At 40.4% G+C, this 15,513-nt stretch overlaps 1 protein-coding gene across 4 annotated transcripts in view; it reads left to right on the top strand.

Annotated features, from left to right (window-relative positions):
- Nucleotides 1-15,513, top strand: part of MTHFD1L (methylenetetrahydrofolate dehydrogenase (NADP+ dependent) 1 like) — a 234,081-nt gene that overhangs the window by 171,186 nt on the left and 47,382 nt on the right. Inside the window, exon 27 of one of the 4 annotated variants that reach the window (XM_039529910.1) lies at nucleotides 10,540-11,860. The exons of the other annotated variants lie outside the window; for them this stretch is intronic. Coding sequence (XP_039385844.1) covers nucleotides 10,540-10,617 — 78 coding nt within the window. The 3' untranslated portion in view covers nucleotides 10,618-11,860. Of the gene's footprint in view, nucleotides 1-10,539; nucleotides 11,861-15,513 lie in introns of those variants that run through there. 4 annotated transcript variants of the gene reach the window in all.

Genomic DNA, 15,513 nt, shown 5'->3' with positions numbered 1-15,513 from the left:
ATAGAAAACAGGGAGAGGAAAAATCACCTGGCACATACCATTTCTTGACATATACTCAAGGTATTTTCATTCTCCGTAAATAGTACATATTTAGTTTCTGTTGACAGCCAGGTTTAGAAGATTTTAATGCCAGAAGTACTGCTAACCCACCACCTTATGCTGACAAATTTGGAACTTTATTCTAAATTCAAGCCTAAACCCAGCTGCAGGGCACCAATAAAACAAGTTACAACATACTGAATTTCCTCTGCACCATTCTGAATTGCTTTTAGATTGATCAAGGTCCAACATCTGTTGAGTTTAGCAGAGTGCATTATACCCTGAAACGGCTAAGAAATTTCTGGTTGAGAAATAACATTTGCATAGCCCATTGCATCACTTCTGCAGATTAAATAGTCACCTGTGTCACTGCTTTGCAAAACTGTTTCTGGGCAGGAGATGGAAATAGCTCAATTTGTAAACTTAGACAATAGATCTTAGCACAGCAAAAAACAAAAAGCCTTTGACTTGGTGGATTATTTAATCTTTTGCAGCAAAGAGCTGTATTTGCCCAGATCAGTGTGCCTAAGAGCTGTCACACTCAAAGTGCTTGTACTAAGGAATTAGTTCTGCATATACAAAGCAAGAGTATCCCTAGCCATATATACTCCATGGGCATGACCCCCATTAAAGAGAATTATTGTAATATGACAGTATTTAAACATATAGCTAAAGACTTCAAAGGACACCTGTCGGGCATTCCAGCCGGGGAGTGGGGTCGGGACGCAGGGGCTTGCCCCACTCCACCCACTGGGTGTTCGAGCGGGGTTGAGGCGTGGGGGTTGCCCCATTCCACCCACCCAGTGCTCCTGCCGGGAAGCAGGGTTGGAGACTTACCCACTCCCCAGGTAGAATGCCGGGTGGGTGGAGTGGGGCAAGCCCCCAACCCTGCTCCCCAGCAGGAGCGCCGGGTGGGCAGGCAGAGCAGGGCAAGCCAAACAACTTTATAACAGAACATTGCATGACTTTAAACTAATATGTTCTCTAATAGATCAGCAACCTAATAATGAAACAATGTTAACCGGGACTGTAAGTGAGGAGTTACTGGAATTCATTATACCATCATTACATCCATGGTTTTAGTACAGTATGGGGACAGTTAAGGTCCATGCTTCAAAATCTTGGCTACAGATTCAGTTATTCTTTAACCATAATGTGTGACAGTCATGTTGTAATGTGGCCCACCAACATGGCCCCTCTTTCTGAACATTTCATTCACCTCTCTCTGATGCAGTACTGATGATAACCTCAGTGCAGGAGAGAAGGTTGTCTTTTCAGCAGTTATAAAAGGACAAAAGAGATGAGGATCTTCTGTGGAGGTAGCAACTCTTTAGACAATGCATAGTAGCTTGTTTTCAGTTATCTTAAAAGACTTACAAGAAAATAGCACAGTTACACATGGGAGGTGCCATTTGGGACCAAAACAAACAGTAGATTTTTGGCTTCAGCTTTATTTGCAACTAACACAACATGAAGGGGAAAACTCTGCATGTACTGAATTGCAACCCAGCAATGGGAAGTTAGGGTTTTGGGCAGTTTACCCACAGTGTATCGCATGCATTCACTGGTAGTGAAGACAGAGCCGGAAGAGGCTGCCTTCTGCCACTGCATTTTTATAGGTGGCAATCTTCTGGCTGATCCCAATAGTGATTAACATTTTAAGAAGACTGCCACTTGTCAACAGCCACTGCGGCACTGCCTTTTTGTGTGTTTGAGTTCATATATGGTTTGGGGGAAAACAAAGGCCTGATTCGATAACCATTCAGATCTCTAGAAAGACTCTCATTGACTCCAGTGCACTTCAGATTAGGGCCTATATTTTCAAGCTATTGATTCACCAGTTCTCTTGACATTGTAATATTAAAAGCTGTGTGATTATGTATGTTGAATGTGCTACCTTTGTAGAAGGCAGATAGAACTGAATGTACAAATAGTGTATCAAGTTTGTTGGAAGAACACCTCTTGGGATTTTTATTTTGCTGATCATTCTTTGGTTTCTATAAATCATTTATCAGATGGTTGTTAGTCATATGATTTGGAGAGACAAATATCTGATATGTCCCTTGTGGGCAGCCAGAGATTCAAAGAGTGGAGTTTGTGTCAAATTATTCAAATTCTTCCTATGTATACATGAATATGGAAAATATTTAGTGTATATATGTATGAGTTTGGAAATATGTTATTTTGAGTTTAAAAGTGATTTAAGGGCCGCTAGCAGGAATCTAGCTGGAGGCTGCTAGTCAGTAACTGAACTGTTTTATTGAGTCCGGATAAATAAGGTGAAAGACATTTTGAACTTAATAATGTTCTCAGCAACTTGCTTTCCTTCATTAAATTGTGTAATATATGATGAATAATGCACTAATTGACAATAAAGAGGACTGAATATTTGTGCCTATTGGTCAAGGGATTATCCTTGTTAAAACAGGAAATGAACTCTGATTTCCTGTTGTAAAACTATTTTGTGCTTAATCTTTGAAAGAAGATGTGGGGTTAAAAACAGGTTACGCTGTACATAGTAAACATATGCCTCTTTAGAGGTTTTGAGAGAAAGGAATGCATATTTGGCAAATTATTTTCATCTTTAATTGAAAAATGAAGTATGTTGTCGCATTAAGTGTGCAAAGCATATAGAGACACCAGAAACTGAGCTCCTGTCATTTTCATGCTACTCTGGTTTTATAACTATAATACCTTATAGTTACATCCTGTGGACTTCAGCTTAGGATCTTCGTATTTCACAAAGGAGGCGAAGTGTTGTTCCCATTTTACAAATGGGGAAACTGAGACACAGAGTTTAAGTAAGGCCCTTTACAAGTCAGTGACAGATCCAGAAACAAAACGCCAGTCTCCTGACCTACAAAATCATTCTTTAATCACTGGATAGACCACCTGTATGAGACTTTTAGTTGTAAGAATTTGAAATACAAACTTGTGAATCCTCTCCATTGAAGTGCCCTGTTTTACATTTCGTGAGGATAAGATGGAATTTAGAACACTAGAAAAATGTGCCCTCCCCAGAAAAGTCTTTCCCAAATCATAAAAAATGTCATTCCCCCCTTTGACCTCCCCCCTCCCCCCCATTCATTTAATCTTGACTCAAAATCATAGGACATGTTCTCTCTCACTATATCCTGGTTATCTGATATGAACCAACGAATTGCTTTGAAACAACCAAACATTTAAGGATATCAGTCTCGTACCTAAATTTCAACCCTACTTCAAGGGAGAAAAGTTCCATAAAGATAGATCAGAAACTGCATCAGAGGCATATAAATCCAGAAGAACAACGGTACATGCCACCAGATTAACTTCACAAAGCACTCAAAAATTGATCCAAAGGCATCTGCAGACACATTTGAGGTACTCAGTTCCTTAACATGTCATGGAGTATAGAATGTCCTTTTCTGTCCTATCTCCAATTTGTCCTTCCTGTCTACTCTTGCTGGTGATCCCTTCCCAAAAACGCGAAAAACCTTAGTGAAATTATAAAACATTATATTTTCATGCTTGAGGCATCAGCCAACTGCTTACTGCACAGGGTGAGAGAAATTGTCTCATTGGGAAAATTATTCCATAAATTATAACCACAGGGTTTCTTATATCTTGCACTGAAGCCTCTGGTATGGGCCACCACTAGAGGCAGAATAATGGATTAGATGGACCAGTCGTCTGGCCCAACATGGCAATTCTTGTTCTCCCAAATACTCTTCTCTAAGACAAACCTATCTGCCAATCTGACACATCCCTTCTCCCAACCCTCTTATTGGGACAGAGATATGTTCATCTGCATGCCAAGATTAACCCTTCCATCCAGTTTAAATGCCTATTCTGCATTACTACATTAAAATGCAGTTAAACGCTTCTTTAATGTTGTTATGGTTAGCCTTAGAAGTCTGGAAAAAAATCTTTCTGATAAAGGGTAGAGCTGGGCTCCCAAGAAGCAGGGCCCTCGCTGCTATTAATAGCATTAGCTGCCTCTGTGGTCCCCTGAGAAGAGAATCTAATCCAGCTGTGAAAACCGGTGGATGTTCCTGAGAAGAGGAATTGATAGATAAGGGGAAAAATTGTCTTTGTCTCTCCTTACCTTTGCCCTCCAGCACTAACATATGGTTCATGGGTAGTAGTATTGCCAAAGAAAATAAACTTGTACAGTGATATTTGTGGTGAAGAAGCATGTATTATAGCATCTTGTTGTCATCCATATAGTTAAAAAACTACCGTATATGCATTATTTTCCTTCAGGAACACTTGATTTTATTTTCTTTATTATTTCACCATTAAATTTTGCTTCAAGATAAAACTTGACTCTCAAGCTCTGGGCCAAAACTTGATATTTTTAAAAATTGAATTCAATTTAAACTATTTGCGCAGTTCTTTATATTTTAGGAATTGGGATATAGAATAAAAATATTTGAAATACACACCTAATAAGGGATTTGCATTGCCATGAAAGCTTTTTGCCCAAGGTGAGTTGGATACCTTCTTCCTTTTTGTGTTTCACTGTGACAACTATGCTCAGAGGGAATGTTTGTTAGATACCCTAAGGCAAAAGCTTGAAGGGATGGAGAAATAAGGTATTAATAGTAGTGACCCCTTACCTCTGGAATTCAGTACCCATCAAAAATATGTTTGAACCCCAGCCTTGCCATGGCTAGGGGTTGTACGGTCCATCTCTTCCGCAATTCACCCCACTTTTAGACTGGGTCTCCAGGCCACAGCATGCTTGTTCACCAGCTGTGTTTCTTTAGCAGGCCCAACTAGGTTTGGTTCCTGCAAAAGACTTCTCATCGGGAGCTGTAAACAGTAGGAAAATGTAGCAACATCAAACTGCTTCTTCAAAACATAAAATATGATCGTTTATGCATAGGAACATAACAGTTGGAGAGAAAAGGTTTAAAACAACAAATGACCTATATGCATATTGCCTTACCAAAAGTTTAGTGTTTCCCTCAGGATTTAGGAATGCCCATCTTATCCCAGGTACCCAACTTCTTCTGGGGACTGAGTTTCAACTTGCTGCTCTGCAGATCATGTCTTTCCTACTCAGTTTACAAGGGCTACTCCTTTAGCTATTCTAAAGTTTTTAGTTTTAAAGTTTAGTACCTGACACGCTTCTCCCAGACTAAGCACTATGGTGCCCAGCTCGGACAGAGACAAAACCTCAAAGACTTTGAATCTATATTGTCAATTTAGCACTGGTGTTTCAGCTATTTAAAGCCATTGACTTTGATACCTACAGATGTGCAAAGCCACCTAAGAGTGACTTAACCCTTGGGGTATGTCTACACTGTAAGTGAAGGTATGACTGTAGCCTGGTTAAATATACCTGTGATAACTTTCATCTAGCTAGCATCAGTAACAATAGTAGTCTTGACATAGACTCATAGACTTTAAGGTCAGAAGGGACCATTATGATCATCTAGTCTGACCTCCTGCACAACTCAGGCCACAGAATCTCACCCACCCACTCTTGTAACAAACCCCTAACCTATGTCTGAGCTATTGAAGTCCTCAAATTGACATAGTGGCACAGGCTAGCAATGTATACATAAGCAAGGTCCCTGATGTGCTTGTATTCTGGTGACTTGCCGGTGCCGAAGCTCATGTCAGCACCTCTACACTATTAATGTTACGCACACTAGCTAGATTAAAACTAGTATAGATATACCTACCCGGGCTACCATCACACTGTCACTTGCAGTGTAGACATACTCTTAGTTATCCTTTAGCAAGCAACCCAGTAACTATCAAACATGCAGGGGATCATGTAATAGTAATTAAAAAATTATGGCCGTCTTGCATATTCTTCACAAAATGCTTTTCTGATCACCCTTAAAGTTCGGTTCTACTCTGAAAAGTAATTCTGAAAAAAATGACGTGGAGCCATGACTATTGGAAAGTTCTAGTGATGCACAAGAAGAAATTGAATCTAGCTATCAGAGCTGTGTAGGCTCTATATTGATAACTGCAATAAAACCAATACAACGTTTCTGTGAAGATACCAGAAAAATGTGTGTGTAAAACTATTCAGACCCCTTTTTTGTTCTTTAAAATCAGCTTGGAACAGGTCTGTTGAGCTGGGCAACACTTGGAACAGGTCTGTTGATCTGGGCAACGAATGAGACTGAGCAAATACTGTAACTGAACTCTGTGCAGTCCATCAGCATACACATTTTGAATTTTGACTACAGAGAAGAAACACCTGGTCAAGTTTTGCATGCACATGTCTATAAATCTAAAAGGGTTCCCCATAAGAGCTTGTGTGTGCTTTTTTTACCCATTTAACTTCCTCCTAGCTAGAAACCCGCAGATCTAACTTAGACACGACACATTCAGCATACCCCATGATCTCTACTTTTGTTTCCATCTTGCTTCCAACAAATTAATTGCAAAGAAATTTTTGCAGTGCCAACAGTATCACCCAATTCTTTTTTTCTTCATGTGAAGCATCTAACACCAAAAAGGGTCTTTGATTTATATCCTTAAATGAAAATTAAAACTGTTTTTAGGCAACTGAAAGGAGAACATGTTCTCATTTTCATATGAAGGTGATAATCCCTTTTCCTGCCCTCCTAGAATTTTCTGTTTCCAAAACTGAACACATTTCATTCCTTATGTCAAACTTATTAAAATTGTAACTATTTCCAGTTGCCATAACAGTTTCAAGAAAAAAAATCACTGTTATAAACTATTGTTTTCATTACGCAATAAAGACCTAAGGTCATTGTGGAATTATTTTCATTCATTGCAACAAAGCACAATAAAATGAAACAAATGCTGCACTGTTTACTACAAGTATCAGGGTAACTGTGTTAGTCTGTATCAACAAAAACAACAAGGAATCCGGTGGCACCTTAAAGACTAACAGATTTATTTGGCATAAGCTTTTGTGGGTAAAAAAACCTCACTTTTTCAGATGCATGGAGTGAAAGTTACAGATGCAGGCATTATATAATGACACATGAAGAGAAGGGAGTACCTCTCCAGTGGAGAACCAGTGTTGACAGGGCCAATTCGATCAGGGTGGATGTAGTCCACTCCCAATAATAGATGAGGAAGTATCAATTCCAGGAGAGGCAAAGCTGCTTTTGTGTTGAGCTAGCCACTCCCAGTCCCTATTCAAGCCCAAATTAATGGTGTTAAATTTGCAAATTAATTTTAGTTCTGCTGTTTCTCTTTGAAGTCTGTTTCTGAAGGTTTTTTGTTCAAGAATAGTTACTTTTAAATCTGTTATAGAATGTCCAGGGAGATTGAAGTGGCTTTTATATGTTACCATTCCTGATGTCCAATTTGTGTCCATTTATTCTTTTATGTAGGGACTGTCCGGTTTGGCCAATGTACGTGGCAGAGGGGCATTGCTTGCACATGATGGCATATATAACATTAGTAGACATGCAGGTGAATGAGCCCTTGATGATGTGGCTGATGTGGCTGGGTCCTCTGATGGTGTCGCTAGGGTAGATATGGAGACAGAGTCGGCAATGAGGCTTGCTACAGGGATTGGTTCCTGGGTTGGTGTTTCTGTGTTGTGGTGTTTGTACTTGCCAGTGAGTATTTGCGTCAGGTTCGGGGGTTGTCTGAAAGCGAGGACTGGCCTGCCTCCCAAGGACTGTGAGAGTGAGGGATTGTTTTCCAGGATAGGTTGTAGATTGTTGATAATGCGCTGAAGTGGTTTTAGCTGGGGGCTGTACGTGATGGCCAGTGGTATTCTGTAATTTTCCTTGTTGGGCCTGTCTTGTAGTAGGTGATTTCTGGGTACCCATCTTGCCCTGTCAGTCTGTTTCCTCACTTCTCCAGGTGGGTATTGTAGTTTTGAGAATGCTTGATAAAGATCTTGTAGGTGTTTATCTGAGGGATTGGAGCAAATTCAGTTGTATCTTAGGGCTTGGCTATAGACAATGAATCATGTGATGTGTCCTGGATGGAAGCTGGAGGCATGTAGGTAAGTATAGCGATCAGTAGGTTTCCGGTATAGGGTGGTGTTTTATGTGACCATCACTTATTTGCACTGTAGTGTCCAGGAAGTGGATCTCTTGTGTGGACTGGTTCAGGCTGAGGTTGATGGTGGGGTGCAAATTGTTGAAATCCAGGTGGAATTCTTCAAGGGCCTCCTTTACATGGGTCCATATGATGAAGATGTCATCAATGTAGCATAAGTAGAGGAGGGGCACTAGGGGATGAGAGCTGAAAAAGCGTTGTTCTAAGTCAGCCATAAAAATGTGGGCATACTGTGGGGCCATGCAGGTACCCATAGCAGTGCCACTGACTTGAAGGTATAAGTTGTCGTACCCATAGCAGTGCCACTGACTTGAAGGTATAAGTTGTCCCCAGATCTAAAATGGTTGTGGGTGAGGACAAAGTCACAAAGCTCAGCCACCAGGTGTGCTGTGGCCTCATCAGGGATACTATTCCTGACAGCTTGTAGTCCATCCTCATGTGGAATATTGGTGTAAAGTGCTTCTACATCCATGGTGGCCAGGATGGTGTTTTCAGGAAGATCACCAATGCATTGTAGTTTCCTCAGGAAGTCAGTGGTGTCTCGAAGACAGCTGGCAGTGCTGGTAGCGTAGGGTCTGAGGAGAGAGTCCAAATAGCCAGATAAACCTGCTGTAAGAGTTCCAATGCCTGAGATGATGGGGCGTCCAGGGCTTAGTACAGTATATAGTGATTAAATAATAAATATATGTGGTCATCACATTCTATAATCAGAACCAACGTAATGACAAAATGGAACTGAGAATACTGCTGACCTGTCGCAGCAGCAAACTGACCCTTTATAATTAAATTATGTTGAAATATGGCCTGCACACCAGCATGTGACCCAAACTATACACATTCTTTTAGCAACAGATTCACGCTCAGGATTTACGTCTCTCTGTATTTAAGGTTATTACAAGGGAATTTTTCACACACCAAATTATGACTGATATATTCATTATATCTAATCTTCAATTACAACCATTTTATGTTCATGGTTTGTACAGTTCTATTGACAAGTGCAGAGGTTAACCCTTTGCCTCTGAGGGTGAGAAGTTTTCAGCAGTACGTGCTAATGCAAAAATAAATCATTGTCGAGTGGCAAGATCTTGGGGCCACTGGTGCCAAGGGGAAAACAATAATTTAGTAATATAAACTGCCAAGATAGTTATTTTTAACCTTTGGTTTAACCTTTTCACTTCGTAATTTTGTGGGTTAATTTGCTAAATCTAAGGATGAATACCATTGACTTAAACCAGGCATAATGCAAACAGTATAATGTAAGCTTCCTCACAAAGCTTTGCCAATGCATCTCAATCCTGGCCTACAAACACTGCTGCTATTTCAGGGCTGTACTTCTATTGACAGGGTGACCAGATGTCCCATTTTTATAGGGAAAGTCCCGTTTTTTGGGACCTTTTCTTATATAGGCGCCTATTACCCCCCACCCCCTGTCCTGTTTTTTCACAGTTGCTATCTATTGAACACTTTTAAGGGTATAACTTGACTACAATGGGGTTGCACAAATGACTCAGAGTGCACAATTCATTCTGCAGAATCTTTATTACTGGTAATGATGTGCAAGAAATGTCAGTTGTGATCTTCAAACCATGTTTAATTTGGCGTTGACCATGTGGTGTAGACAAATGACAGGTAAGATGTGATCACCACACAGACTTTCACTTAGAAGTGAAGGTTTTAAAAACCCAGGTTTCTACAGGTTACAGGCTAGTCTTGTCCATTGACCTGTCTCACCTAGACCTTTTTTATCTTTATTAAAATTAAACAAATATCCTCTCAAAATAGAATTACATGGAAATTGTTTGTGACTAATTACATCTTGCAGCAAATAAAATGGCATTACCTACATTCTAGTGCTATTCCCCAATATTTTGTGCTTTTTTTATTGTGTTCAACACTGAAAGCAAAAGAATCTCAAAGCACATTTAAAATTAACTTTCTTCAGGACCTTTAGTTAGTGAATCTATAATTGTGCACTACTACTTAATAATAATAATAATAGTTCTAATGGACACATACACATAGGCGTAGGAACTAGAGGTGCGGGGAGTGCTGTAGCACCCCCAGGTTTTATGTGGGACTCCACTCCTGGCCCCGCATGTGGGGTCCCAGCTGCAGGCCCCGCACCCAAGACTCCTCTCCTGGCCCCGTGCCCGCCTCCAGCTGTGGGCCCAGCCTTGGCCCCCTTATCCCAGTCCAGGTCCCCCCCTTCCAGAGACACAGCCCTGTTCCCGGCCCCAGCTCTAGTAGGGGGGCATGCCATGAACAGAGATAAGGGGGCTGGCTTGCAGCTTCCCCACTATTTAAAATGTTCTAGTGCCAGTGCACATGCATGCATCTATCAGTTTTTGCATGCAGAGGTGGTGGAGCATATACACAAGAAAAGTGTGTGTGTGTCTGATTGGGCCGGGTACCCCTTTCTAGATTTATCTATCAGTCTAGTCCTTGTAACCATGTTTTAGTCCATGACTGTTAAAATGTTATATCCTCTTGCATTAGGGCCTCAAGAAGGATTGTTTCTGTGCTCTGCCAAGTATTGTAAGACTTGCCAGACAGAGCAGAAGAGAAGTATGCTGACTGGAGTGCTTCTGGCTGTGCCTATGAAGGAACGAGCCATTGGAGTACTGATCAGAAGATTACTTCTGGCTCTGCTTTCCTGAGCAGTAAGCACCTGTGACATCAGGACTCCATTCCTGAAGCCACTGACTCCTTCTCCCTCCTTCCCCTCCCTCACTCTCCAACCCCAATTCTTCTATCCCCTTATTGAAATGTTTTGAGTTACTACTGAAGATTCTGATCCTGCTGTCTTCTCTGTATGGAACTCCCATTGACTTCAAAAAGAAGTACATATGTAGCTTATAGTTTATAGCATTAGGCTCTAACAGGATGGGCCTAAGGATACTATTTGCAAATATTATTTGACCCTCACCCATAGTTCCATTTCTAAATATTTTCCTTCCCAATAAGCCTGTTTTGTTCTAAGAAGTGAGGAATCTGTTATTTCATGGACATGACGACAGGCTAACATAAGAAGAGTAAGAAGAGGCAGCATTTGTAAAAAAACAAAACAAACAAAAAAAAACCCATGGTGGTTTCATAGTGGGTGAACAGGATTGGGGCAATAGTTGGGTGTTAAAACATCCAGAAGGAAATTAGGACATTATAGACTTTCCATGCTACAGTGAGATGAGTCCAGAAATTAAGGGTTTTATTGACAATATTAGGTATAGTTTATTAGGTGGCTATAGGGATTTAGTTGGTGGTTATGAGGGATTTTTAAAACATGATTGATAACCAGGATCAAAGGTGCTGTATGCAATAGATGGAAGATATTCTGGACAAACTCGGTGAAGAGCAGGGAGCCTCCCCCAAGCTAATTTCCCTACCCATCAGAAGCACCATAGGACTATAACAGTTGTATGAATTCCCTATTTAGGAGTTTTCTAGAGAATGGACACCCACTCAGAAAGGCTCCTTACAAATTATACCTAGAGAAGTACTCCTGGTAACTCCATTTTGTCCCTGTCCCTCTTGAGACTGCATGCATCATGCATAAAAAATATGATTATTATTTGTATTAGAGCAATCTGGGTCCCATTGTTCTAGATATTGTAGACTCCCTGCCCCCAAAGAGCTTACAACCAAAATAGACAAGACCAAGAAAAGGTGGGAGGGAAAACAGAGGCTCAGAGAGGTGAATGACTTTCCCAGGATCACACAGCAGGTCAATGGTAGAACCTGGAATAGAACCCCAGTTTGCTGAATCCGGTGCTCTGTCCACTGACCTCACTGCTTTCACAGAGTTCTGAGCATGCATAAACCTGGGTGGGTTCTTACTGATTGCTAATAGTCATTGAAATAACTTCGGTAGTATACATTTTAGACTGCAGGAGGCCTCCTTTGGTCTTGCTACCTTGTTATTTACATCTGTTGTCGCTATAGGTAATAATACTTAGGAGTCTGTTAAGGATAAAATAAACTGACAGGTATGTAAAATATGTTTCATCAGTTCTCTAAGTGACCTAAAAGGAGGGTGGTGGCGATGACAGCTGCTGCTGTTTTTGTATTGCAGTAGCATCTAGAAGCCCTAATTATGGACCAGGAACCCATTGTGCTAGGCACTGTACAAACACAGAATAGAAGAGCCAGGGGTGGGCAGGGGCAGCTCTAGGAATTTGGCTGCCCCAAGCAGGGCATGACTGCGGAGGGTCCACCAGTCCCACGGCTCCGGGGAACCTCTTGCAGACGTGCCTGCGGAGGGTCCGCTGGTCCCACGGTTCCGGTGGAGCATCCACAGGCATGCCTGCGGGAGGTCCACCCGAGCCGCAGGACCAGCGAACCCTCCGCAGTCATGCCTGCGGGAGGTCCACCGGAGCTGCGGGACCAGCGGACCCTCCGCAGTCATGCCTGCGGGAGGTCCGCTGGACCCGCGGCTCCAGTGGACCTCCCGCAGGCATGACTGCGGAAGGTCCGCTGGAGCTGCCTGCCGCCCTGCCGGCAAAATGCAGCCCCAAGCGCGCGCTTGGCGCACTGGGGTCTGGAGCCGGCCCTGGGGGTGGGGCAGATGCATTTACCAGAGAGTAAAGTTGAAATGCTTCACAAAATAACATCATTATAAAATGAACAATCAAACATTCATAGAAAAATAATTAAAGCTGTTTTCATCTGACTTTTGTGAGGAGGTCTTCCATTCTAAACAGATGGGTTATGTGTTAACCAACAACAACAAAAGCCACAAAGCCCTGCCAGATAGTTCATTTTAGCTTTCTTGCTCGCATGTAAAACAAGAAGTCCTAATGCGGCTCAGCAAGACAAAAATTTCAGAACATAAATTTTGCACTAAACAAATAAAAGCAGCTGCACCAAGAGGTTACATTGTTACATGATAAATCACAGATACACTGTGACAGGAGCTATTGTAGTTGTACAGAAGAAATCACAGAAACACGAGGGCTGTTGTAATTTTATAGAAAAGAATCTGAGATCTAAATTGGCTTTCACTGTAATAAAATTACAAACCCCTAATTTTAAATGAAAAAACACTGGGCCTAATTTTCAGAAATTATTTCATTTATTTGTATTGTGGTTGTCCTTAACAGCCCCCAGTGCGCTAAGTGCTGTACAAACAGAGAACAGGAAATAGCAGATGGATACAGATGGGAAAGCGCAAAGGAACAATGAAATAATATTAATAAGCATGATAGGTTGTAGTCTCAGCACACCAGCTGCCTAACCGTTAAGAAATGTTGAACACCCACAATTCCAACTGAAATCAAATGGGAGCCGCAGGTGGCTAGCACTTCTGAAAAATGAGGCCTACTAGTCTTTAATACATTAATGTACTGTGTTATGTTTTAACCAGACATTAGGTCTTTCTAAATCTGAAACTAATTTTACTGAAGATTTCTCAGCAGCTATGAACTAGCTCTTTGCAAATGGCCCTTTTTATGCAATCTGTTTCCATTTGAGTTAGGTTGTGTTCGGCAGCATTGAGACATTGCTAAAATTCATTGTGTAATTATACCGCTTGTTAATTAGACTTCCAGACAAAACCATAACAGTTAATAGGAAGATTGGGAGTGAGAGAGGAACTAGTTGTTGAAATGTCTTTTAACAATCTGGAAAAATGGTACAAGAAAATTATCCTTTAAAAAGAAAAGTAGAATGTTAAATGTTTCTGCCTCCACACCATCTTGAAGGGTTATGTTTTCATTCCACAGTTTCCAGTGCTACATGCTATCTCCATGCATTAAAAGACTAATTTAATGCAAACCTGTGCCAAAACACGCAAGTGGAATTTACATTATATGAAGCTGTCTGTTCTTGGGTGTGGTAATATCTTGATTCCCAATTCCATTTAAATTTTGTTGAGAATTAACTACAGGCATGTTGCTAAGAGATGGTTTCCTTAAGTACTTCAAGACAGAGAGACACTGTCCATAGTATCTGTACATAGAAAGTCCAGCGCAAAAGTGCCCAGTCTTACGGCCTCTAGGCCTTTGCATATTACAAATACATATAATACTTAAATTTATTTACTGTCTCAGCTTTCGGAAGCTAAGATGTGATAAGTATCATGTAATATTGTTACTATCATATTATTTCCATGCTTTGCTCTTCTTTTGGATGACTCTCCTTTTGAGGTCTTGTCCCTCCCTAATCCTTTTGTTCTGCACTGCAGCATTCTACCTCTCAACCTAGTCAGTCCTTCCCCTGCTCCCATCCTTTCCTTTCTTCCTAATTCTCTGGGAACCAGTCACTGCCTTTCCACAGAGTGCAGTTCTCTCAAGTCAATCTTCCTAACTTACTTCACACTCTCACATGTGCTGTTTGCTACTCCCTCAATTCTTCTGTTTCTCCTGTCACCTTCTCCTTTCCAGTGCCAGTCCTGCCTCAGGTAGGCCAATCAATTTATATTTAGTGATACAGTCCCATGATGAAATTCTAGCAGATATTTATGGTCTTAGCTGGCTGCTTCCACAGGATTTGTATGCACTGGGGTTTTCCAATATTGGAGGTGTCCCAGATGCGCCATGCAACTGCTACCCCAAAAAAAAGTGTTGTGTGTGAGAGATGAAGATTTTAATTTTTTTTTTTTTTTTGGAGAAGAGAAAAATTATTTATTATTTTACTAAGTAAGAGATATGTATAAACACCTCTGAACCTCAACCTTTTTTTTTTTTGAGCTTGGCTTTCTTATTTTTTATTTTGTTACTTTTGTTTTTTTGTTTTTTTTTTTTTTCTTTTCTCTCTTTCTTTCTCTTAACTCAACTCACTCCAGGTTTGCATTTACTACAAATCAGAATCTTTCCTGTTCTGCCATTTGAAACACCCTTCTTCCTGACATCTTTATGTGTACTTTTAATTACTAGAATTAATTATTACATCACCTTTTTGTTTCTTATATTTGCTTACTCTGTTATTAATTACTCTTTTCTCAGTGTCCAGTAATCAAATACTGATAATTTTGTGGCACTCCAAATAGTTACACACACACACACACACACGCCCTATAAAAATGCTTTGCTCAGAAAAAAAATTCTATTTTTAATTGAATAATAAATAAATATATAAACACATTCCAATCTTCCTCATTCATTCACTTATTAGATATGATTCTTTTCTGGATAATACTTTAGCTTATCTCTAAAAACTATCTGTTTATGGAGAATTTACAATTGTTCTTTCAAACATATTTGATTACTTAATTACAGGAGTCCTTGTTTATTCTCAGCATGCCAATCTGGTGCCTCAAAGTATTCTTGAAATATATATAAGGCATCTCATAAACAATTTATAGCAATGGAGTGGATTGAGACTCCCTATATTTTAAATAGTCTATTTTTATAGTTGATATGAAGAGTTACTTCCAATACCAGTACTTCTTATTTGAGCACTAGATGTTTTTCATATATCTTTAGCATTATCCATAGTTATCTGATGATTCATTTCAATTTTTATAGTCTCCTTTTT

Source organism: Mauremys reevesii, linkage group 3, assembly GCF_016161935.1.
Source record: "Mauremys reevesii isolate NIE-2019 linkage group 3, ASM1616193v1, whole genome shotgun sequence".
NCBI classification, from domain to species: Eukaryota; Metazoa; Chordata; order Testudines; family Geoemydidae; genus Mauremys; species Mauremys reevesii.
This window is presented reverse-complemented; position numbering and strand designations above follow the sequence as displayed.